This window comes from Buteo buteo, chromosome 1, assembly GCF_964188355.1.
Source record: "Buteo buteo chromosome 1, bButBut1.hap1.1, whole genome shotgun sequence".
In the NCBI taxonomy this organism is placed as follows: domain Eukaryota; kingdom Metazoa; phylum Chordata; class Aves; order Accipitriformes; family Accipitridae; genus Buteo; species Buteo buteo.
In genome coordinates, this window is record NC_134171.1 from 49,258,153 (window position 1) to 49,284,900 (window position 26,748).

At 39.4% G+C, this 26,748-nt stretch overlaps 1 protein-coding gene across 2 annotated transcripts in view; it reads right to left on the reverse strand.

Moving 5' to 3' along the window:
* The window catches only part of MND1 (meiotic nuclear divisions 1), a 41,736-nt gene extending 14,988 nt beyond the window's left edge, over positions 1-26,748 (reverse strand). Inside the window, exons 1-6 of one of the 2 annotated variants that reach the window (XM_075038571.1) lie at positions 26,404-26,748; positions 24,872-24,937; positions 23,997-24,054; positions 22,236-22,384; positions 5,497-5,571; positions 3,494-3,608 (exon numbers count right to left, since the gene is read on the reverse strand). In XM_075038571.1, the coding sequence (XP_074894672.1) occupies positions 3,494-3,608; positions 5,497-5,571; positions 22,236-22,384; positions 23,997-24,054; positions 24,872-24,937; positions 26,404-26,406 (466 nt within the window). In that variant the 5' untranslated portion in view covers positions 26,407-26,748. Of the gene's footprint in view, positions 1-3,493; positions 3,609-5,496; positions 5,572-22,235; positions 22,385-23,996; positions 24,055-24,871; positions 24,938-25,610; positions 26,067-26,403 lie in introns of those variants that run through there. The other variant, XM_075037690.1, reaches the window with a different exon arrangement.

Below are 26,748 nucleotides of genomic sequence, written 5' to 3' on the forward strand. Positions count from 1 at the left end.
CAGAAAAACCCTTCTATAAAATTAATTGTCAGAAAAAATTTATTAGCTCCCTAACATCTCTCTCTGGTGGGGAGAAAGAATTAAACTTATGCAGCAGGTTAATCTTGATGTTATATGGACCTTTTTTTGTTGGCCTTATGAAAATCTGGATAAATTACAAACAATTGAAAGCTTGCATTTTCCATGCCTTTGTCCTCTACTGTAATCTTTAGGGAACCTAGCAGCATCACATGTATCCAACTTTGCATATCTACATGTTATGTCATGAAGGAATAGAGAATCACTTCTCTACAATGACTGCTTCCCATGAGAATATCCTCCAGCCTACAAAAACCTGCCTCAAAGCTGAGAAACAAGGGCTCTGTCCTGCAGCAGCTGAAGCAGGATTACAAGTTTAACAGAGAAGTATAATATCCCAGTATTTATTATTTTTGTTACTTCTGATGACTGTTGTCAGTTTTACTGCCCTTAATGTTGAGGAAGAATTTATTACTCAATCCTAACTCACACAAAACAGCTTAAACAACATTTCCAAGTGGCAAAGACAAGCTTCAACCACTGAACTGCACTGGTCGTCAGAAGAAATCCATATATGTTGCAATTCTAGATATATTTTTACAATACCCTACCTGCAAAATGGAATTATCCAAATATAGCCACAAGACCAGACTATTATGTAGCTTCCTCTAGTGGTCAGTCCCTAAATCTTGTTTCTTCTGCTATTTACTGTAGTTAATTGTTATTGAGAGTCTATACTTCAGCTCTCTAATACAAAAGCCAAAGAAATTAAGCCAAAACATATGGCAAAACATTTGTTACGGATATTAAAAGGACAAGCAGTAAATTCAGCAAAAACCAGAGTTAGTATTTTAGTATTCTGATTTGTCCCCTTGTGAATATACATTATAGTATATTTAGTTACATGGTCAAACATGACTTTCCCACGACAAGACTCAGGAAGCAAGACAGATATTAAGCTTTCAGCTGAGTCTTCAGATATTTGCTATGAATCATCCAAACTTTGTTTTGACCCTGGAATTAGTGTGTGTGTGTTTTAATGAGGCTTATCGCTGCACAGTAGGTTTGTTTCTGCAATACTCATTTGAGGGAAAGAGCAATTAAAAACGCATAGCAAAGCATTCACCAAATTTGGAGGCCACTGAAATCAGATGACAATTTGATATACCCCTAAAATACTACAACAAAAAATCAAGGCAGCTCTATGATACGAGATGGAAAATTAATAGAGAGAAATGTTATACTGAGCATCAGAAAGATTTCCTTACAGGTTGAAGTCATTAAGGAAGAAGAGGGAAAACCCAAATGTAGAAAGTGACAACGGGCCATTACAAAACATATGATATTGAACAATCCAACTCTTAAAAATAGTGCAATTATATAACATAACAGCCATCTCTGATTCCTGACGCAAAATTAAAATAAGGTAATTTACAGTTAGTAATCTGCTCAGGTGATCTAACTGAAAATAATCACAAGGATTATGTTATCTAAGTTGTACAGCTAGTGGAAAATCATATCGCCCACGTGCAGTTTGAAAATGCTTTAAAATCTGTGAACCAGTAGCTCTGATTATAAGGTTATTCTTTGAAACAGCAGCAGTAACTTTCATGTCTAGCTGAACACCTTCCATTACTTGAGAATCTTTTTTGCCTTCTTACACTAAACCCCATAACTTCCTGCATCTTGTTTTGACTCTGGAATGAGAGAAATGCCTCCCAATCTTTCCCCCCTCCCTGCCCCTCTCTTTCCCTTAATGCCTATAAAATTCCATTCAGCTTTGACAAAGACATTAAGTCCCCAAAATTGACATAACCATTTATTCATTTATACATTGCCAGCAACAATGTGCGCTGCCAGTGCAACAACGACTGATGAAACATATAACAAAGGAGAAACTTTTTAATCAACAGTCAGGGACAAATTGTTTTCCAAACACTACTGCATATTCCCCTGGTAATCCTACAGGTAGCCCAACAAGGCTAACCTCACCAACGCCCTTAAACGTTCATCCCTCTATTGCAGAAGCTCATGTGGAGCTTCCACACCCTCTAACAAACAACAACAAACAAACAAACAAAAAAAAGGGCATAACCAAAGTAACTAACAATGACATTTCTTTCCCTTTCCCTCTTTTCAGGGTATTAGTCTCCGTGTTGCCAGCTAATGCAGTTTGCTCTAGCATTCAAGGTGTGATTTGCCCCCTTGTGCCTCGTATTTAGGAATGTGCTCACTGAGACTGCTTCAAGCGAGAGGGTCCTCAAATCATTCAGTGCAATGCTTATGATAAGGGTACCTCAGCAGTTAAAATACCTGGCACTACGAATCCTTCTGCTGTTGGAATCTGCCTAACCTCATTCATTTTTACAGCTGGAATCAGCTGGGAAGTGTCTGTCATTTGCCCTCAGGAGAGCACAGAGCAAGGGATTTACAGCACAGTAACTAACCTCAGGTCTTGAGTTTGCTTATTCCCTGGCATATCATTACATCCTTGGGGAAAGATAACGCAGCTGACAAAAAAATGTCACAGCCCCTCAAAATAAATAATATCTGTCCAATTTAGGGGTGTGTGGCCACATCAACTGTTTATGTTCCTGGCTTTCTCTGAGCACATTTCTAAAGCTGTGTACTTTGTTAGAAGAATAAAGAAAGAGAAAGATTCAGTTAGATATCTTCTCACAAAAAGGTCTGTGCCTGTTCCTCATCACTCTGTAATGGCATTTTGGCATTACAGCAACTGAATATGCAGTGGTGTTTGGGTAGCAATGTAAGAGCCTAATAAATAAAACATGAAAGTTGAAGTAGAGAAAATTCAATAAAATTTCATGCATGCTTTTCATTTTTCATGCTAAGGATCAGAATATTAAGTACATTTCAGTACCCAATTCTGTAATTAAGTATTAAAGTCACTCATCATTCCTCATATTCCATTAGAATTAGAAACTCCAACCAAAACCCAGCATGTCAGAGACAGTACAAACAGTAAGTCAACAATGTAATACCATACTTACGCATAAGTGACAATTAAGTGTCTCTAATGAAATGCTTATGTCCTAAATAGACAAGACAAAGTAGGTAGAAAGATACCTGTTTTGCCAGCATGGAATTGAAGGTAAATGAGAGCCAAAGACTACTCTTCCTACACACATTCTAGGGTTCAGCACACTTAGAAGTTATAGAATTAATATGGTTCTAGAAAGAATGGTCCTGATATTAATTCTAATGCATCAGAGTATTTAAATTTTAGGATTGTTTGTTAACTGCTCAGTTGCTGGCAGAGTAAATATCAATAAAACCCCCCTTATATAATACAACAGAACATGAAAAGAAATGGTCAGTGTACCTGTATTGTATTGCTTACAGCTTTAAAAAGAAAATCAGCTATTCTTTGGCTTATCTCTGCATACCAGATTTTAAGCTAAAGAAGTGCAGACCTTTTTGTGCAAAAGTTCGCTTTGAACGATATACAACTTACGCATTTCTTCAATGACGTCTGGATCACATTCTCTGTATTTGTCTATTTCTGCCTTTAGCTGCTCTTTTTTCTGCCGAAGGACAGCAAGTTCCTCTATTAGAGCTGCACGTTCCGCCTGAGGATTCAAAGTATTTTGGTAAATATGAAAAAAATACAAAAATACAAATCAGTAATTATTGCAGAGAATGTTTGTTTGTTTGTTTTTAAAAAAGATGTAAATTTAAAAAGCTGTTCTCACTACTGCTTTCTGTCAATGAACCAGTTGAGCATTTTATGCACAGACAAAAATCCCAGTGACACTAAATGATATCAACTACAAACTGGAAGTCAAAAAAAATAAGGCGAAAATGTATAAACAAAAGAACAATTTTCTACAACCTTTGAACTCAACATTGTTTGACAAACTCCAAACAGACCTCTTAATTGTTGGGCTTAAAGGTTAAATGATATTTAGGAGTGCCAGTCTTGTAATTAAAGACAGCATTGCAGAAAAACCTACCATTCACACTTCCACAAATCGGGATGCTGTGTATGAACAGGCTCTGAATTTATTTTTCTTCTTTTTTCCAAGTCATTTAAGAGCAGTGGTCTCAAAAATAAATTCAGATATTTATGACATGATAGTCTTTGCTGGGAGAGTATACAATATCAACCTCAAACATTCTGTTGATCAATAAGGATCTGCAGACACTGACTCAACACGAGCTCTCCCATAGCCAACTCAGCACATACTTCTAATTCAGTCTGTAGTTACAGCCAAACACTGTAACTGGCTGGTATTCAAAGAACTCATGCTAGGGCCCTGGGTAGCCTAAAAAAGCCAGATAGCATGAGTTTGTAAGCCATTCCATCAGGTTTTTAGCCAATGGGAATCTCCATGGCAGCCCAGCAGTCTGAGGTGTTTTGATTTTGCGGGAGGGGGTTGTTGGTTTTGGGTCTTTTTTTTTATTATTTTATCTCAAAGTTCCATAATCCCAGTGCTTTTGCCAAGAGTCTGGAGTCAGCACATTCTGAAAATGCAGGCTGGAAATCAAAAGCTTCCAGATGCTGGGCTATGAAGCCCAGCTGCTCAGAGACCAATATCATGATCTAGATTTCTTGGGACTTCTTCCTGATGTATAATCCAGAATCAAAATGTCAGAAGCATCAGCCAGAACAGGATTTCCAGCACCAATAGCTCCTTGTAACTAGGGCAGGCCACATGGTGGAGAAGCCCAAGTCTTGAACAGTCCATTTGGAAACCTGAGAAGCACAACTGCGTGAGAAACCTGCCTGGGATTCCCTGATTACAGTCAAACCCAGAGCATTTCTATAAAACATTTTGGATTTTAAGATTTGGCACTTTCCTACAAAATTCAATTCCACCTGAAAACTTCTGCCGTCCCTGTTTATATGTTTATTTATTGGATATATAAACCACTTTAGACTGAGCATCTCAAAACAAATCAGCAACTTAAAATACCATATGAAGTATTTCTGACTAATATGCTACTTCATATGTGTGATAAATACGATACCTAAATATTATTTTGCAGTGTTAACAGCTTCAGCATGCAAAGACCGTCAAGCTTACATGGCTGCTCAGAACAGTAATTTAGAAATATAGATTATAAATAAGATTAAAAAAAAATAAGACCCCCAGCACCTACGTTTGCAGTTACTAGATTTGGCAGTTCAGCAGCCATTGGCAACTTTGGTACGTACCTCTGGGTAGTTCAAGTTTTAAGATATCTTTAAATCTGAAAAAGCCTGGAAGATTACCAGACTTCAGGCAGTCACACATTTTCTCAGCCTTGGAGCAGCCAGTTGTCAATATTTTACTCATTAGTGCATGACCAACTAAGGAATAATCTAATATCTGATTTATTTTTTTTTGTCCTTTTCTCATCTCCAGTATTTAGAATTCTTAATGGATTTCCAACAGGTACATCAGGATTTACAAACTAAGCATACTTGTAGCCCTATTTCCTGGTAGGAATGCCTCCCACCGCAAAGCAACTTACAGTATCTTCACGTCCAATTTTTGATTTCTCAATGCTTTTTTGTAAAGCCTCTTTTTTCTGACTGCTTTCAGCAAACTGATAAAGGAAACAAAGAACAAAATCAACCTATTTCAGTAACATATATTAAACATATCTATACAAACTGTATACATAGAAATATATTTAAATAAACAGGTGGATATACACTTTTAAGTATATAAATTTATATATATTTATAACTTGTGTAATAAAAATAAACACAAAATAAATACAAAAGCATCCAAATGTAAGTCTGAGGCTCTGAACCACAGAAAAGAATTACAGGAAGCAACTTAAAGTCTAAGAAATTTTCATTCCTGTGTCACATAATCTTGTTATGTAATGCATGTTCAGCATGGGACCAAAATCCTATTTTATACCATAATCTGGCATCTCTATGCAAAGGACTCCATGACATGGAGGCTTTGGATTAGACGATTTCCTTTGGTCCTGTTCCAGCTCTCCTCATTCAATGGAAGCAGTGACAAAAGCTGTGGCAGATCCATCTGCTCAGCTGCTGATACCAGTCTTCCCAAATTCTGGTATGCCATTGGCACAGCCCCAATCCTTTTGCATACTAGCGAAGAGAAGCCTCTATAGGTCAAAGGCGTGTAAAGCCATAGCCCCCTTTTTCTGTGCTGTACTCACACTGCTAGACTTCAGAGTTCCCTTCTTTGAGGCCTGAGGCAGAGGAGTCTCACAGAAGTCGCATTTCACAGGGCTGGTGTGAATACTCCCTCCATTTTCCTGTTACTCTAGGAGGAATCATTCGTAAAGAGAGATTTCTCTCCATTAACCTGCCACACATCTTGAACCAGGCCCTTCCAGTTTAGTTGGAAGTTTTCCAGAGACACTTTGGAAACTCTTAAGCTCAGCAGAATGTATGACTTGCCCCTCAGGGACACAATACTGACAATTAGCCAAAGTAACTTGAAATATTAAATGAGATGAATGAGAATGCAAAAAATCTAATAAAATACAGTATGGAAACTAGTTACTGCATTTGAAACCAACACAAAAGAAAAAAAAAAACAACAAAAAACAGTAGTATGCTTTGGAAGTACTTGCTCTTTGGTTTAGCTTCAAGACATTCTGAGCACCAGTCAGGTAGAAAACTAGCAGATCAGACTAATCATGAAGATGATGAAGGTTGCTGTCAGAGTCCAAGTTTCATTCTGCCCTCCCCCAAAAACCCTCACATGAAGCCTCCAATTCTACATTCCCTTCCTCACTGAAGATCCCACTGAGTGGAAAAGCATTCCTAGACATTTCTTGCAATCCCTAGCCTAGATAATTTAAGTGTGTCATTTACATTCTTGTGCAGCTGAAACACCAAGATCACATTCATACAATACAAACAGAACTGTTCTGGAGCTATAATCACTTCTCAATTTCTATTTAAACTCATGTTCAGTCCATATTTTCAGAAATATGTATTAAATGTAAATGGATGATAAATATCAGGCAGAGCTTACTGCCAAGTCTCAGAGATCAGCCATAATGGTAAAAAGAAACTCTGTACTGGTGGTCCGTATAGATTAGGACACAGCCCAACTGCAGCTCACTGGGTTTAGGGGCTCCTTTTATAGCTCGATTTTTAAAAATTAATTACTCTTTCTGGATAAGTATGTGTTCATACATGTGTGAGCATACACACAGACAAGAAGGTCTCTCTCAAAAAGAATGTTTTCATTTTTCTTCAATTTATACAGAAATTACACTAATGGTAAGGCATATATAATTTGGGGAAAAATATGTCCAGCTGTTTACTCATGGCTCTCAGTGCAAGTAACCACAGAGGCAGTGTGGGTTTCAGTATGTGGCTTGAAGTACACCAACATCTTAATTTTAGTGGATACTTAAACAGTACTCTTTCTGGGCTTTCCACAAAATTCTTAAAATATTAAGAGCGTTAGTCCCCACATTATGCCATACTAAACAGGAGTATACAGTTCAGAAGAGGACAAGTACCTAGGTGCAGTTTGCAGTTCATGAAGCCTGGGGAAGACAAACACCAGGACATGCATCTTTCAGTATCTCTGAACAAAGAATTTTTCTGGAACAGAACTCACAGAGGAAGCAGAGAAGCCAAGGAGCTTATCTAGGCCCATATGCCACAAGTGCAAAGCAGCAGCCAATGCTTTCTGCAAGACAAGTCATAAAGGTGTCACCTTTTCTGTTTTTTCATATTCATGAAGTTCTTTAGGAATGTTTCTGCATTCTCTAAAATGGAAGCACAGAAGGAGCTCTCAGGAAACTGCAATAGAATCATAAAAGCTGTTTTCCAGCTTGGAAGCATGTTTCCCAGTATGGCATCTTATTATTTTCTTGGTTCTCTATATTCCACAGCGTTTAATCATGAAAGAGACAGTAATGACAAACACTGAGAACTACAGAAATTTCTTCAATTCTGACCTAAATAACATGCAAGGCTGCCATGCCACAAGGTCAGAAGATCAGAAGATCTTCCTCTGCCTAAAAGCAGTGATGATTTTTGAACAATTTTATTCAAGATTTTGCTTTCTTCTCTCACAGATTTTAATTTCTTGTTTGTTTTTTTTTTTAATTCTGTCTTCACAATCAAGAATTTACAAAATAAAATGAAACCTCGGCTCCCTGTGTATTATTTAGAAATCACAGTGGGTATTCCCAAGACAACAAATAAAAGATGAGGATAAGGAAAGGAATAGCAGAAGGAGGCAAGATACTGAAAAAAACCCCAAACATCGGACAAGGCTGCAAAGGGCAAGAAATAGATGGCCAGGATCTGTGCAAGGAATCTATGATGATAGGAGAAGCAGGAAGGCTTGGATACACAGGTGCGAACACAGCTGAAAATAACCGTACATGAAAGAAGGAAAGACAGTCAGCAAGGATAAAGGAGTCAGAGGAAGGATGAACACAGACAATAAAATACTCAACTGAGAGGTAAGAGCAAATGGCAGATGACAAGTTATAGGGCATTAGAAGAAAAAAGAAAAGCAGAATTTGCAAGTGTTGTGTATGTATGACAGCAGAGGATCACATCTGGCCAAATATAGTGACTTACTTTCCCACTCACCAGCTGTAGAAAAGCCTGACTGCAAAGGACCACAGCAGGAGATGGAAGATTTCAATCCTTGGAGCAATCTTGGGACATTTTTCAAGGGAACTGGCAAATAATTTCTCAAGGAACAATAACCACCCTGAGAGAAATCTGACTCCTGCCAATAGCGGTGAGATTGATCTGGAGAAAAAGCTACTTATTGTCTCCCTTCTACACTTCTTAAGAGATGTCTGGTCTGACACATGAACAACCTTCTGCCACAAGTGTAGGTGACCGGGTATGGCAAACAAGTACAGAAAGAGATATTCTACTGTACTAGAAAGTTTTGTGTCTCCAGTCTGTCTGACTGCTCCAAATCAGCACATGATTAAGCAAGATGCAAGAAAGCTGGAAAAATGTCACCTAGGGGAAAGCTGTTCAAAGGAAGAGGAGAGACTAAATAATTCAAAGCTAAAAGTAAAAAAAAAAAATCTCCACAAGAGCACTTTCAGTGTTTGCAAAACATGGTGGGAGCCTGCAAGATTAATGACCTAAGTAACTAGCGTCTATAAAACAGCAGAGCTGGGAAACAGTTCCTTTAATTTTACAGACCACTGTGGTCAATTAACTGACCGCTGGCCTAGCTTGGACACTAATTCAATCCAAAGTCCCCCAAAGGGATGTTCTTTCTTACTTTGCAAAGGTCTCACAATGTTTAGCTATACATTTGTGCAGCAGCTTGCATGTGCTTAGTGCTATGTGCTGATGATAACCATCAGTTCCATCACAGGCCTTGGGGTCTGGTTTGTATCAAAGGATACAGATTAGATGTACACAGGTAATTTATAATATACTTTGCATGCATTATTACTATGGTTCCACTTTGGCAAGTTGGTGATGTATGTTTGGAAGAGGAACATTTAGCCCTGACACACAACAGCAGCAGGTTTCAGTTCTCTTCCTTCTCAAAACCTGCCCGATACTGTCCTAGCTCTACACGACTGGATTTTTATTCTCCAGCAAAAGTTTTTGTTGGTCGTATCCCTTCTGGTTCCTTATTCTTAACCACTTTAACCACCAATATCCCACCAAACATGTAGCTTGTGTCCCTAGCACACTAAAATATCTACAAACCTGGTGTAAGCCATGCAAACACAGACCCTAGAGTATGTACGCTGGACAAGAATCAAACCAAGGTCTCATACACTAACCACCAAGAGCATTCACAGCTGTTAGCCCACTGGCATTATGGTCTTAAAGAGAAATATCATATGCTCAGTTTTCTTTCCGCCAAAACACTCAACCAAAAATGGTATTAAAAACTACTGCTATTGTGAGCACCACTCACTGTGGCACTACAAAAGAATTCAAGACATCAATTTTTCAATTGTTTATAACTTTGTAAATTTATTTACTTTGGGTTTGAAGCTCACTATGCTTTGTTTCAGGCCAGAGGACAGGGCTTGTTTGCCTTTAGCTTAAACAAAACCAGTTCAAGAGTTTTAGGGTGACATTTGCAGTAGATGAGTGTATTTCTTTCCTACATTAAACCTAACCCACCACTGAAAAACTTAAATGGGAATTGACAGAAGGCATGGAGAGAAAGTACTTCAAAGCATTCCTCTAGATTTTAAAGAAAGATAGAAAAAATTTGAAGCCAGAAAGCAGACTAATAATATAGAGAGAGTAAAAATGCAAAGATTAACAGCCAAAGAACAAACTGAAAATATTGAAAACAGACCTGTTGTGTTAAAAGAAAGGTATGGAACATTACTAAAAGAGACCACTCAGCAATCACTGTTGACTAAAACAATAAAACTTAAAAGGGGGGCGGGGGGGAAGGCAGCACATCAGTGTGCAGAATTGCTTTCTAAAGTACTACACAAAGCAAGCTAAACATACAACTACTTCTTTTACATATACAGTCACACATACATACTTGCCAGGGCCTTGAAATACACAGAAGCAAACTTCTAAGTTAACTAATTATGCTCACAGCGGAGTAGAGAGTACTACCATGAACTGCAGTATTCTTACTTCTGTTCTGCTCTTAGGATGCCCACGTACCACTCATGAAATGCCAGTTTTGCATATAACCCAGTCAGTGAACTGAACTACAGTAGGAGCAGGTTCCAAGTTCACTGGGACTTCAGTCAGGGATACGATGTACTCTTATTGAAGCACAGACAGCAAACATACACTTGTTATGTAAACACAATTAAAAGATTTTTTTTTTCTTTTAAAGTTTGTAAAAGGAAGAGAAAAGAATCATGCAGTGTCTTACCCCAAGTCACTATAAATCACTTCAGCAATATGAAGTATGGAATCGTGTTTGCTGGGACTTAGAAGGAGCATGAGAGAAGCAACTGGGAGACTGCAATGGTTCAAAACATACCGGTAAGAACAAGAGTAGAGATTAAAGCAATGTAGAATAAGAATTTCTAAATCAGAAATTGAAGAAGAGACAGCAAGATTTTTTTCAACAAGAGAACACCGTAAGATGGACGGGAAACAGACTGTAGAAAAAGAGAAGAGACAGAGTTAGGCCCACCATATTTCTGTACACACAAGAATATTTTTTCTTAAATACTGCATTATAGGTATACTGGCAAAATGTTCAATACAAGAACTTTCTTCTCTTTATGCATGCTACAAATTTTACCATAAAAAAGACTACTTCATTTTTAATGCATTCTTTGAAAGAGTCAGCTGAAAAACTTGGGAGAAGGTAGCGAATAAATATAATTTTCTGGAGAAAAAGGAGACCCAAACCAAATTATATTTGCTATTCAAAATGAAGGGTTGGTACACTGATTCTTTTAAGTGAATAATACTTGTTCCAAAATATCATGCTATTTATTCCGCCAGTGTGAAAGTTCTGTCTTTTTAAAGAAGTAGTGAAGAGGTAACAAGTAGATATTTTTCAGGTTTGGATTGTAACTTATGTCAGTGGTAGTTTCAGACACTCAAGCTAAGTCAGTGAAGGTTTTTTCAGGGAACTAACTGAACAAATATCTGACTCTCCATACAATTGTCTGACAAAGCACTACAAAGATTCTCAAAAAATAACAATTCTGAAGTTAGATTTCTGCACTCATAAGCAGTATTTGTATGTTTTGCTAGAGTATTCATGTGGGTAATACTAATTTACTTGCCCCTCCCACAAACACAATCCATTTTGTGTTTCAAGATTAAATTTAGGCCTATAATTCTGACTTATTTAGCATGCTAACACATGAGAGCAAGACTGAAATATCACATGGTAAATCAGGCATGGCTCTATTCTCAGGTCATGTTGAGTATGAGATAAGTCCTTCTTCCTGCAGAATGCAGGGTATCCAGAAGAAAAAAATGAGGAATTCCCCCTCCATTGGAACCTTCACCCATCCGTGTACAAACCTTATATTGCTAGCTGCAAATATTTTGAAGATTATTACTATACAGTAAACCCCTCTACATTAAAAGTAGCTTTTAATTCAATTATTTTCCATCTTTTTAGATTTGCCATAATAGTTAAGTTAAAGTTACTTAGAGAAGACGTCTTGCTGTGAGCTTTTGTTTTTGCTTCGTTCATTTGCAACACCATTTGGTAAGTACTAGTTATGCAACTGAAAATAATCACTCCAGGCCAACCTCCTTAATAGACAAAAGGTGAAAGAAACAGTTGTGCAGGCTGAATGAAAGACCTGAATTTCTCTGGCTCCTTTCAGAGTTGGCATAATTGGCATGACCTGAGGGACAGATGGCTGTCTACTCAGATACAAATACCAAGTATGCCCAATCAGCCTAAAAAAAAAAAAAAAAAAAGCTGAAACGCCTCATTCTTCAACCCTGCTTGACAAATGCAAGCAGTCTAATAGGGAAAGCTGAAAGAGCCAAAAGGCATATGCATGACTGACAGAACTATAGAAAATTCTAATACCTGGACATGAAGGATGCTTGTTACTGCATATCACTGTATTTGCTAAACCTACAAAGTCCAAGGCAACAGTTAACAGGTCTGTTCAAGACAGAAAGAACATTGAAAAATATTTTCCCTTGGAAAGAAAGGGAGAGAAAGAAAAAAAGTTCTAATTTTTCCCTAAAGGGCTTTTAAAGATTGCTATCCTAACCAGTTGGGCCATACACTGACAATGCCTTCAGAGACTAAGCACAGACAGTCCCAAGTTAAAATACAACATTCATCTGATATTCCCTGAGCTCAAGTCCTGCCTAAAGACTACAATAAGCAAATCAAAACTTTATTGCACAGATTTTAAAAAAAGCCAAATTCTACACTGAGATATTATCAGTAAAATAATAAACCTCAGTGAAATACATCTATCAAATTTCAGAGTTTTGACAGCACTGTTACATATTCACTCTTCATGCCAGTTTCATCATTTTTAAGTAATGCTCAGACAGATAACCAAGTCATCTCGAATTCCTGATACAAAGAATAGTCCTTGACAGAACTACCCTGTATTCAACAATAATGAGCTGTTTGACTGTGATGACAAAGACCTTTCCTCTAAAGTCTCCCTGCTTCAAACTAACTTCACACATTTTGGTTTTATACTCTGTTTTTTTTTTAATTTTTTTTTTTATTTCATTCCTTTCAGAAGAGGAAAATGCTACAAAGTGAGACACATATAATTACATGCCAGTATTTTATTTCTGCATGCATGCTAATTTTCTAAAACAAAATATGCTATATTAATTGAACAACAAGATTTTAAGGTGAAAGTCAAAGTTCAAATTAAATCAGATTACAACTCACTGTCTCCATCAAATCCAGCCTTGAAAGTAGTACTGCCTCTGCGCTATACCCAGGCTAGAAGGTCCTGGCCCTACAGCAGAGGAAACATGGGTTTGCCAGACAGTGCAGAACATCTAAACCTTTAAACTTTCTCAGGGTGCTGGGTTTCTGCTGATGCTGAACTGTCACTCACATCTGCCATGGGGGCATGGGGAGATGTGCAGGGCATAGGGCTGCATCTGTGCCAGATTCGATTGGACTTCTGGAGTGAGACCCCCATGTTTATTCCCAATTTCTTTGCATTTCAGATTGGCAATTTAATTGCAATGTCAGGAATGAAGCCAGCAGCCAGTATGCAAGCCACTTCAAAAAGAAAAGGTAAACCATGTGATGGTATTACCTAAAAAATTCAGTTTCACAGAAAACACTGTTAGAAAAAGCTAGTATTTTTTCCTGTGTTATATCAGAATGAATATATAATATACGCTGCTGGGGCACAGTAACAATATATCCTCTTTATTATAGTAGGATTCTTCCTTCAAACCTACTTTATAACCTTTACAGTTACTACAGAGCCAGATTAAAAAAAAACAAAAAACAAAAACAAACCTGCTCTTAAATCATGCCAATTTTAGCTTATGCTCATCAAGAGGGCAGGAAAGGAAAACCTACACTTCACAGTTGCCATCAATCTAGTTACATATTAACAGCTAGTAAAAGGAAAAGCATGAAATTCAGCTAATGAACACCAAATTATGAGGTTGCTTAATTCTAACAGAAGCCTCCAGAGCACCATATTTTTAGAAGTCTGCCGTGACAGCAGTAACTAAGCATACCCTCCAGGGCTTTGTAGCATGCCATTAAACATAATTCCAGAAGGCTCTAATAAGTTACAGCATTAGAAGAGTATTCTCTGCTGGACATTTTAGGACTTACTAAATTCAGAATCATTTCAAGACATCAACATTTTTCAAATGCAAGATGCAACGAGGTAACAAAAGCCCTGGACTGCTTCAAATAAAACTTTTTTAGCATATTCCAGGAGACTGATCCAGCATCAACAAACAAATGAGCATAGATATAATCTACATATTCTCAATGTTTAAATGATGCAAATTCTCAGCCTCTTGCTTTTAGGATACTTCTTACTGCTACAGCTCCTGCTGGATGGTATAAAGTTAGCTAGTCATACCATACCAGCCTCACAGTTGGCCATTTCTTTATGTGTCTAGTCCTTTATTTCAAAGAAAAGGTACAGGTCAGTGAAAGCCTGCAGGCTGAAAATAGGGAGGGGTCACTAATTGCCTCTGCTGGGAGAGTCATTACTACACAAAAGAGGAAAAAAAAAAAAAAAAGTGAGCCAGAAGGGAATGGAATCACCCAGCAGACTGGGGCTGCAGATTATCAAAATGGCCAGGCCAAGCCAGGGAGAATAAATAAATAAAGGGGAAAAGGGAGGCCCAGCACAGATATGGGAAGACTGCCGTAACTGCTTAGTCAACACATTGGGATCCTGCCTATGTATTTTAATGAGCATTAAAAGAGAGAACTCTACAGCAATTAGACTTTTTTTTTTCCTGGAAAGGGACAATTTATTACGTTTTCTGCAACCTAGTAAAATTAAATTGTGAGCATACACATTAGAGAAAAATATCTAAATAAATAATTCCCAACACAAGTCACATGCATTAGTTGCAAAAGTACTGATGTACTCCTCTGACTTTAGAGGACAATTCTTTAACTATGCTATCTATTCCCTAACATTCATAAAATTCATACTAAAAAGATAGCTCTAAGCTTTTCTAAAATGTTTTTCAGCAAAGCTTAAGATCATGATAAACCTTAAGGCACTTTATGCCTGCAAGTCCTTTATGTTCGATAAATGAAAAAAGTATTTTTAAAAACATACTGAATACTGAATTACTACAGCTATTCAACTGATCATAATGTGAAAGTCTTGCCCCCAAAAAATAAACTTTTCCATCAAAAGCATTAGGCCATGGATTCCAAAGGTGTTGCACATGTACCTCTAGGGGTAGCCCATCACTGCCACAAGGAGAAAATCCAGTGAGACCCTGTATTCAAAACCATCGACAGAGGCTGAAAATTGAAATAGAGAACTGAGGTGTGTAAGGAGCTCTTTTAAAGGCTGATACACCATCTACTGAGGACACTTCTACAAAGCAATGCAAAAAAAGCTTGCTTCAACAGCACTAGGTCCCACAGGCACTCCTTGGCTGATTCCAAGTGCCAGCCAGGGTACACATCTTGTCTGTCATCTTCAGCAACGTCACTCAACTCCAAACACCATCAGGCCTGTTACCCCTCACTGAACATCTGTCATCTCCACGGATCTGTACCTCAATTCAGGACTGATTACTTTAAGCCAGCCACCTCTGAGCACTTGCACCTCCTTGTAGTCCAGAATCAATCTCCCAAACTGTGTGGAAATACACTGACAGTTGAGTGAGTCAATTGGATCAAGGAGGAGGCTGCTCAGACTGAAATGCTGTGGACAGCAGAATTTTCTTATGCTTCAGTCAGTGGTCTGAAGCAGTCTCTATTCAGCAACTTTCCATGCAGTAATCCAGTCACAGTATTTGAGGAGGAAAAATATATCCATCTAAAGGGATAGAAATAGATCAAGCTGCATCTTGAAAGAACCTTCTGGTGGTTAAAACTCAAAATTTTCTGTGTGCATTCTGAACAAATAAGGTTTGCTCCTTTTAGTTATGTTGTCAAACATCTCCAGGAGGCTTCGAGCCAGATTACTCACCAATATGATTATTTTTTTCCATTAACTATTTTCAAACCATGTGCATTCCTAACAAAAGCATTTCCTAATATAGCATTCCCTGAGACTTTTTTTTTTTTTTAATAAAATAAATCCTTTCTCTTTTCATATTTCAGTGCTCTGTCACATAGTGATGTGAAGTCACTATTACGACAAGTTCATTCCTGGGGTTTTGGGTTGGTGGTAGGTTTTGGGGTTTTTTTTGTTGTGTTTTTTTTTTTTTTTTTTTTTTTTTAATAGCTGCCAAAGGAGAGTTAGTATGTACTGACTTCTAAATTCTTCCCCTGGCTCAATAGATGAGTCATGGGAAGTGAAAATTTCTCTTCTTACCAACCCCCCTAGGGCAGGGATTTAAGGAATGAAACATCAACTAATCCCTTCCATCTTAACTAACACTGGCCCAATGCAATGCTTAGTGGGATAAAAAAAAAAATTGCCAGAAATTCTCCCCAAGTCTCTGTTGCTCATGTGTATCTTGAGGTGAGCACAGGGAACAGAATAAAAAGTCCACCCTGTATCCTGCTCTGAAAAGATTCTATTGAATCTTTGTTGCAGTACAAGGTGACACCATCAGGCTCTTGGTCTCAGAAGGAACAGCAGCTATAATACTGTTTGTGGTTAAACTTTCCCTTGCAAAGCCTAAGAATACAAAAGAATAACCCACAAGAAAGCAACAGCATGAGAAATAAGGTAAGTGTGACAATTAACAATAAAACGGTGAAATGAACAGTTTTGAACTGAACAGTGAAATGGAACTATCACAAAACCAGACTGGGGAAAGGAAGTAAACTGGTTGTTTCCCCAAGCTACTGAATTACAGTGCTTACAGTACTGTCAATAGTTAGACTAACAACTGCAAAATCTTTGAAGAACTTGGTATTTCAGTTCCCTATCTGTTAAAAATAGTACATTATGTACTATTGCTGTGGCAATCCTCTATGACCTTCTGGTTTGAGCATATATCCCTGTCATAATGAAGGCCAGACACTCTTCGATGTCACCAAGGATCACTGAAGCTACTTCTGCCTCCCTTAAGCCCTGTAGTGTCAGTACTAAACCTGCCTTGTGCAACTCCAGCTGAGATCCCCCCCAGTCACACTGGCTATGGCAGACAATGTGCCGGAGAGATGGGACACTTCTTATGGCTTCTGAGGGTTGTGGCTTGCAGACTCATCAGCCCTTGGGTGAAAAAGATCTCACTGTTACTAGTTACTTTAATTAATACTTAATTCAAGCCACTATAAAGCAAAATCCAAACAAGCATTAATTCACCTTATCTAAAACAGACAGCACAGTTGCAAGTGTTTTACCAAAGATGTCACTGAAAAAATGAAAGAAAATCTAAGCTGAATCTGTTTATACTAAGGTTACATCAGAAAGGTTTCTCTTTTCCTCACTCACTGATACACCATTTCCTACCTGATAAAAATGTTGTCAAGGTTTTGGATGCGTATGTGCCGCCTTCTCTTCAGCAGGTAACATATCCTTCATATTCATATTCCTTCTGTAGCAACAGGTACATCAGAACAATACAAAAACCAAACACGCAAGGGGGCTAATTGTATGAAACATACTAGCAGTTCTTGCCTGAGATCGAACGTGACTGTGATTAACACGCTAGTTGCTCATCTCCAGTCTCCTCATTTTATGCTTGCTATGAAATCAATAAAAGGCAGCAGAATCATCAATAAATTATGATCTTTCAGCTTACACCACATAGGTCAAATTCTTTGTTAGTTTAATAAAAACCCTAAGCTTCCAGTATTGTTATGCCAAGAATAAATATCTCATTTTGTCAAAATATAATTGATCATAGGTAATTCAAAACTTTAGAATCTGACTGCCAGGAAAATATTGATAAAGAATAAAACCGCATCCTTTCACCTTTTCTTATGGAAGGAAAAAAAAAAGCAAACACCCTCTCAGTAAAGCTTCTGTAGTTCTTGCAACAAAGGTGAAGTGCCATTAAAAATTTCTCCACTTATAAACCTCGTTAAAACAGTATTTCTCAATCTAGACCCTTGCTCTAGTTTCACCATCTCATAGCTGTACTGATGCAACTATAAACCCATCTAACCAAAATGCAACTTCCAACATCTTTTACTGTTTCAGTGGTCCAATTCACAGTTGTATAAGCATAACAAAGAGATGAAGAACAAGCACCTGGCAGAAGGCATAAACCCTTAAAAGCAGCCATGCCACTGCAAAACAAATCAATACAAAATCCATAGGGACCTACTTAGCAATTCTTACTCTGTGAGCTATTGGAGAAAAAAATTGCAGCACATGCTACACAAACTAAAGTTATTGACTGTCCTTGCTTTTAAGAAAAACAGGAAGAAGTCCAAACAGTAACCCTGGGTTAGAGAGCAGCACCAAGATCCTAATCCTAATCAGATCAGCACAAGATTTGCCGTATACGTCAGTTCAGGGGTTAGTGCCCCTCTCCAAACACCTGCCCCCACAAAAGCAAGTTGAAAGATGCGGGTGGGGAGGGAAGCTAGGTCAAACAAGCATTATTTTTAATGGCCATATCTCTGCACAAGGTGATCACAGTGATGATGTAATAAATCCTTCCTGAAAAAAATCTAAGGTATACACAACCACTGTGAAGTGTAACTTTAAATATCCAGCCAAAACTGGCTTGCTCTTCATTGTGAATACTGAGTCAGACTTCTTTGCTACTGAGTCTCTAAATTGGGGTGGTGCTCAATAATCCCTAAAAAATCTGAAACAAATGTTTCAAGAACAGTTCTTAAACCAGCCTGCCCAGAACACAAGCTCCATAAAGATGCAGAAAGCTACAAGCAGCTTGGCTAAAACATTATGAAGTACCAACGTATGCAGGCAAAAGGTCCTGTAGCAGGCCCAACCTGCCAAGTCTAAGCCTCAGCGCTATGAATTAATACGAGAATTTGGATCACGGAGAAGCTTGTTCTGTTCCTCCACATTATTTTCAAATGTCTCAGTTCAGCATTGGGGGTCACCCCTTTCCCTTCACTACTTACCCATGCCCTCAAGCAAATAAAGATATTGCCTCCTGGTAAAAAACCTTAATTGCAGTATGAACTGAACTGCTAGATTTTTAAACTTGTGCTCTAAGTAAGGTGGCTTGATTCCAGCTTTTAACGGCTGAAGAAAGACACCAACTCATATAGCTAACAAGTGATCTGGACAAGACACAGGAAGAAAAAATATCTCTCAGCATGCCGCAAGCTGTATACCGGTATGATCAAAGACAAGCAATGTGCAACAGAAACGGTACAATAGCTTACTTTTTTTCCTCTGCTTTGCTTGTTCTAACAAGAAGTTTTGTCATACTCAGTGACTGGATTTAGAAACCCTTAAGAAAATCTGTATGTGTTCACATCAAGAAGAATACAAACACTAAAATACCTAATTTGAACTCACAGACAGAATCTGTTATCATCTTGTAAAAACGTTCAGAGCGCTATTCATTGAAAATGCCACCTTTCCACTGTGTCAACAGAGAAGCTATTTTCAGCTAGTGAAAATGTTTTTTCCCTGAAATGCTGAAATACTTCCATTCTCATCAGAAAAGTAAGGTAATGAATATAAGTATTTCTTAGGACTCATAACATGGTCTAAAGAGAGCTCTTGCATCAATAAGCCCATATGTTAGGAGCAGGACTTGGTTTGCAAATAAGGGTCTGGTAACAAAACTCTCTCAACTGGAATAGTTTTATATTGCGAAACTGTTTATATCAGCATAGTTTATCTCCTACACAGAAATAACCACAAAACAATACAATAACTACATACCTATTATAATTCCATAGTAATAGATGGTTTTATGTTTAATAATGTAACAGTACATTTAAAGCATATGTTTGTAGATAACCCCTGGATACTTATGGTGGAGCACATTAGGCAGATTCTGCAAGACATTCCAAGAAGATATTCATCAGGGTATGCCAAAGACCTGCTTGATCAATTATCTTTAAAATTCATGATGGGACTGGTCCCAAGGGCAAAGACAATAAATATCAACTCCTTCAGTCAACTACTTGGCTATAATATCAAACATGAGCAAAAATAGAAAGTATCCAAGAGCAGATCATTTGCATTCAACAAGACAGTGGCATCAGGGTGTTTGATGAACAGAGCAGGAGTTTTGGCATGTATTTATTCAATTGCTCATTTGGCATTTCTGTTGTGGCAGAGTAAGTAGCCTGGTCTAAAACTTGTGTGAATATACTAATAAGCTAAGTAACTTTACTAGGAAACTCATTTCCAAGTCAGTGTAGAGTTAAACTGATCTCCTATATCAGACAAATGAAACTTCACTGGAGTAGGAATCAGTGCATTGTTACTACCAGTCAATAAAAATTAATTTAAGCCCAGTCACGCCAGATTAAGTTCATGCCTGAAAATAGTACAAGTGTATCCAGCTAAATCAAGGAAGTTTTTAACATCTGGACTCATTTGAGTTCTGAAAACAAAGGCAGTAAAAGAGCAGGCAAAACTGTCAGTGGGACAACTTAATATTAACCAAGTCTCCGTACACACAAGGTACAGTTTATATCCGTGATACTAATAGGTCACCTGAGATGCTGAGAAAGTTACTCAAAACATAGAGGAAGACAGTGGCAGAACCCAAAATTAAAGAGTCAGTAATTTTGATGACCCATACAGTACCACAATAGCTATCTCAAAAGGCACTTTCCAGCTCATCCAAAGCACCTGCCTGAAAGGTTGTCAATACACAGTTCCAGTTAATGATGGGGAGGACTGCAGTACTTTCTCCTTACTGCCACAGACCCCTGAATGTATCACTAGCTCATAAAAATGACATGAATTAGTGAATAAGGAGTAAGGAAGTGAAAGTTCTAGCAAGTCTTACTCTTGACCTTGAAAACTGAAGCAAATGCATCGGGCATGCGACAGAATACCAGTAGTCTCCTCCCTCTGCCAGATCCAGGCAAACAGACACACAAAATACCTTCAGATAGCCGTCCAGAGCACCCGGGCCAGTAATTAAAATGTTCAGGGCAAAGGGAAATGATCTTATGTTGGTTAAAACAGAACAGTGGACTGGACTCTTTCAGTTTAGTAATGACTGAGATTTACAAGCAATGACAAGGTTACCTCTCAGATGGTCACACTACACTCTATACATAAACAAGAGATTTCAACTTCATTGATCAGGCTATTTTATCTGCTTTGGTGAACAGTCTTCAGATTCACAAACTGCTTTTTCATTTCAAGCTGGGAAAAAAGCGTGTTTTTATACAATTAATTTGGAGCTTTAAAGAAGTAGCCGAAGTTGACAACGTTCTGCATAGAATGGCAATGATGATACCAGAGCTATGCCTGAAGAAAACAACGTCTGTAAAGATGTTGAGATGCTACCAATAATTTTGCATTAATTCAAATGATTCTTTAACGAATGGACATAATGCTAAATAAGCATGGGAAAAGTTGGCAGTGTTGTGGTGCAATCAGACCATAAAGCTAGTTTATTGATCTTGTTATCATGTACTCTAGTTGCAAATGAACTGATGAATAGATGCTTTCCCACTCCAATTAGAAGAAGCAAGAAAGTTCCCAAAATGTAGGAAAGAACCTGATCAATAGAACAGCAATGTTGCAACAAAAGATGCCTTGCTCTTCTGCAGAAGATCATGACCAATTTGCTCTTCTCTCTTAATAAAAATGCAATATGGGATTACACAAGTGCTCCCAAATTAAGCTACCAATAAAAGCAAAGAGGAAAGCACAATGGCCATAAGTAGAAATCATTGCCACATTTACTTGGGTTATGCATTTCAGTCCTCTCATGGCTTTTAGATCATGACAACGTGATGGCCTACATTATATAAAAGACACATAAAAGCATATTCTACCTAAACATTTAGAGGAAGTCCTTAAATGATATTTTGCATCATGAATAACCTGCTTTCACCAGCAAGTAGACAAAAAGTCTTCTCAAGCTCCAACAAGAACAACCTCCAAAATTTTTCTGACATGATAACAAGACAATGAGAACGTCGTACCATGCGTGCCACATGATTCTTATAGTAAAATCTGTGTGTGTGTATGCACACGTGAGAGCGCGCCATATGAACAAGCATGACAAGGGGGTGTAAGAAAAAAAGCAAACCCATTCAGGTAAATAAGTACTTTCCTTAAAACAGATTTACCTGGGACTCCAATTCTTCCAATTTACGCTTCCTGGCATGAAGAGCTTTACTTGGAAAAGCCCAGAAATAATTGGAAGTTCCAATTCTATCAGTGTCCACCATGCCATCATCCACTAAGCTTTGCAGAATCTCTTTCACTGACATCGAGGCTAATAAAAGCAAAAATATCAAATTAGAACGGCATAGCATCTAAACTATGGAGAATTATGAATACCATAAGCCATCATCTACAGTCGTCTGTATGAATATTTTACTATAATGTCAGCTAGCTGGAAGATTTCAAGAGGACACCATGCCTGATGCTTCACTTGAAGGAATGAATCTCTTTGAAATCAGCAGTTTAAACATAGAGGCTGCTATTCTGTACAGTCTGCTACCAGATGTTTGTAAAACACTGCTCATGAGTATCATAAAACATATGTACATATTACATCACAATACCATAACAAACTCATGAGAGGGTACTTGAGTAGTCTTGCCATCTTAATTCTAACATGGATAACTTATAATTTCTTGATAACTTCTTGATTGTAATTACATTTCACTTTGTAATGCTTAGCAAAGCATTTAACAGCAGCAGAGGCACTAGAGCCATCTGTCTACAGACTCAGGAGGGCAGATTTTACTTGTAATTATATTCAGTTCCAATACAGAAAGTCATCTGCCGTCAGAAGGATCCAAAACATTTCTGAACATAATTCTTCATTTTCTAGTAAATGTGCTGTATAATTCACCATTTCAAAAATGGTACCTGTTCAACAAAGCAAAGTAGTTATTATTACCCTCAAGTGTTGCAGATATAAAGACTTGTGAGCTAATTTATAGTTTTCAGTGTCTGACTCTCAATTTCAAGTCTAAAGGGGATCCCAGATCAGGAACATCCAGTCTTTTGGAAGCTTTAGGCTGGATGCCCCTATGGGGGTGTTCCCACAGGCTAGACATTTTTCTCTTCAGAGTAACTGGGGCTTGGGTTGTGTGGCTAAATGCCTTCATACGCAGAGGCAGGATGAATTTGGACTATTCAAAGGCGTAGATGATTTTAGAAACTCTACACTCCAGATTTTTAAATATGAAATTCCATTGCTTGTAGTTACTGTTTTGCATCCTTTTCCTGCAAATTACAATTAAACATATGCATTGACAAACCAATCAAAACAGCACCACATGTCTTCAGAAGCCTACAAGTGCTTCTATTAGCTGCTGACATAACTGAAAAACACTGCTTTGCGATACTCACGTTTGCAGTTCTTTCAACAAGTTCATTTACTCTTGCAGTGCCACAAAGATATGCTAGTCAAGGACAGTGGCAACTACACTATTATGCTTCACCCCCCTTTATCAATGGGCATAGAAGGAAGCAGAATGAGGAACATGTAAAACAACTCAACACCAAAAGATAAATCCTCTTGGACCTGATGCTAAACCAATGGATCTTATCAGGAAGGCTTTCATTGAAAAGACAAACCCCTTCCACTTACAGCTGTCTAGCCATTTTTGGGGGGGGAAAGCTCAATAGAACATTGACTGTGTACATCTGGACTAGCATTTTAAGATACTTGCGACATTACAGACAGACACTGTTCACTACCTGAGTGCACGTAACAATTTCATAGACTGAAAGTCACTGCAAGTCAGGCATCTCAGAGCCTAGGAAAAACCCCATCCCATGTTTTAGTAGTTAACTTGGAGTTAGCTATGACATTTTAACAATCTCCCATTTTGGCCAAGGGCTCAAGAAAAATAACTTTTGTAAACACTTACTAATCCCTTTTTCTTTTGGAGCAATCTTCTCTATATCCTTCAACTGGAACACATCTTTCTGTGCAAAACATAAAAGACATTTTAGTTCCAAATGACAGCATCATCTAAGCCTGGGTGGTTTTTACACTAAATCAATGGCAACAAAAGCAAGTAGGAAATACATTGCATGTTTATGTTTTGCTAGGGAAACAGGCTGCATACCCCTCAATAGAATTAGAACATTCTCAGAATTAAATAAAATTTTTAAAAAGGCTATTATTATAACAAGCCCTGTTCTTTTCTTTGGTGGTCTAAAGTCACCATATTTTGCCTCAAGTTAGTCAGTAAACCCCTTAGGGCAGACAGAGCTCAGGTTAGATTGTCAGCACCAGATGCACCACGTTGCTCAAGTACTCAAGTGTCACAATAAATTTTTAATAGGTGAAACATAGTGAATTACATATGTCACCAATGTAATCATAGCTCTGCTTTTGGATTTCCAGGTTTCTTCTCCCCAGTGACCTCTTCCAGGTCTGCTCTCATCTTTTCTAACGCTTGGATTTCTTCCTCCTACCATAAACCACAGTGGCATACTTCCTAATCTCTTGCTATCCCTCTTACGGTAACAGACTCAAAATGAGAAGATATGAATAGGGAGCACAGGAAGCATTTAACACCACCTGTGCATCTTCATGCCTTGGCTCCACCTGGGGATGAGCCACATGATCAGAAGCTATATGAATCGAGTTCTGTCCCTGTAATTTGTACATTGATGACACAGGGCATCAGTGAAAAGCACAGTGGGTTATACAGAGTTCATCTACATCTACAGTTAAGCTCCTTTTAGGACCCATTTTCCCACCCAAGTAAATGCAGGACAATTACAAGTTACTCACTGTTTCAAAAAAGATCTCCATCATGCGAACTCTCTTCTCCTCAAAGCTCAGACCTTTTTTCTTGGACTAGAACAGGAAAAAAACCCAACAACCAAACCCTAAAACATTCAGCCATTTGAATAATTAACATCTGCTCAGAACTCAGATCTATTTACCTCTAAGTTATATTTGCCATCCTTTAAAATACCTTACCACTAACCTCAGACTTTCAGATAAACTACTTCTCAAAGAATCATTACACCAAGCTAATCCACCTGCAATCTATTAAACTGAGGGACCTATATTCCAAGTTTGGAGCAGAGCTTTCACACAACCCAGTCCAGCTCAAACCTCAATGTTTCCTGGCATACCCAAACAGTTCCTTGTTTTACCTTACTAGATTAAAAATGTCTATTTATACCAATTCTCAGCGACTCACCCAAATGTTTAATAGTCCTTAAAAAGATAAGAAGGAATATCTTTTGAGTTTTTTGTTTAGCATTGTTTTTTATCTTATGATATAGAGACACTAGCGCGAGATGTAGGCCATTTAGATCTTTTTAAGGAGATAAAGCGAATTTTGAGGTACTACGTCTTTCTTCAAATTTCCTACAGAAGTTTATAACTTCAAAGTCACATTTTAAAAACTGTGTTTATTTCTTTTCCCTGCAGTTGTGTGACCAAGCAGTAAATAACACGGATTGAAAGACAAGCAAAAGGCAGAAGCGACTACTCACAAACTGCTACCGGTAACACGAACCTGAGAAATAGCCTCCTCTGATCACTGTCAAGAGACGCCAGTTTGACGTTCCCCTTGCAAAACTAGGATACAAGGTATTTCGCAGGGAATTTGAGTTTTATTAATAGCGCTCGGCACAGTCCTCAGCAAACAAACGCGGCGGAGTCGCCACGAATGTAAGACACAGCAGGCGCACCCGTTCGGCAGCCACAGGTGCCACCCCCCGCACGCCCGCAGCCAGAGCCCGGCCCAGCCTGCTCACACCGGGGAATGCGGGCGGCCGCCCATTCCCCCGGCCTGCCGGCGGGACTAGTGGGCACCGTGCCCGCCTCCAGCTACCGTGCCAGGGGCCGGTTAGATTTACGTTGCTCGTCAAGAAAGCGGGCAAAGAAACGGCCCACGCCGCGGTAACGCTACACCCTCAGACCCGGCGTCGCGGGTGTTCATCGAGAGCCGTGGTGCCTCCCCAGACCGGGAGGAGAGGGGCCGGCGGACCGGCAGGCCTGCTGCTGCCTTGCGGCCGCTGGGGACGCTGCCACGGCGGCAGGCGGGCGGCTCCCGCCGCTCTCCCTCAGCGGCCGCAGCGGGGGAGGGAAGGCGAGGCGCGGGCGACCGTTACCCGCAGCAACGGCCGGCTTGCTCCGCCCCCTGCCCGCCGCTGCCGCCGCCGCCGCCGCCATGCCCGCCCCGCCTCGCCGCTCCCTCAGCAGCCCCGCTGCCTCATTCACCGCCCGGCCCGGGCGCGGTACCCGCGCCTCACGTCGCCAACGAGAGCGGGAGGAGGGAGGGCGGCCCCGTCGCGGCCGCCGCTTACCATGTCGCCTCCGGCGCGGGCGAGCCGCCGGGTTTGATTTCGGCGCCACCGGGAGGGAAGAGGCCGCCCGGGAGGCCGCCTGCGCAGCTCGCAGCGCCGCCTGCCGCCGGCCCCGCCCGCCCCCACAACCCCCGGCGGGCTGCGCGGAGCCGCGGGCCGCGCTCCGGGGCGCCTTGCGCCGGCTGAGGCGGCGGGGAGGGGTCGTGCTACCCCCGGCGCGGCGCGGAGCGGCCCGGCCCGGCCCGGCCCGGCCCGCTCCCTGCCCTGGCCCGAGCGGCGGGGAAGCGGAGCCGGCCGGACTGCGGCGTAGAATAAAATCAAGGAGGAAGAGAGATGCCTGAAGTT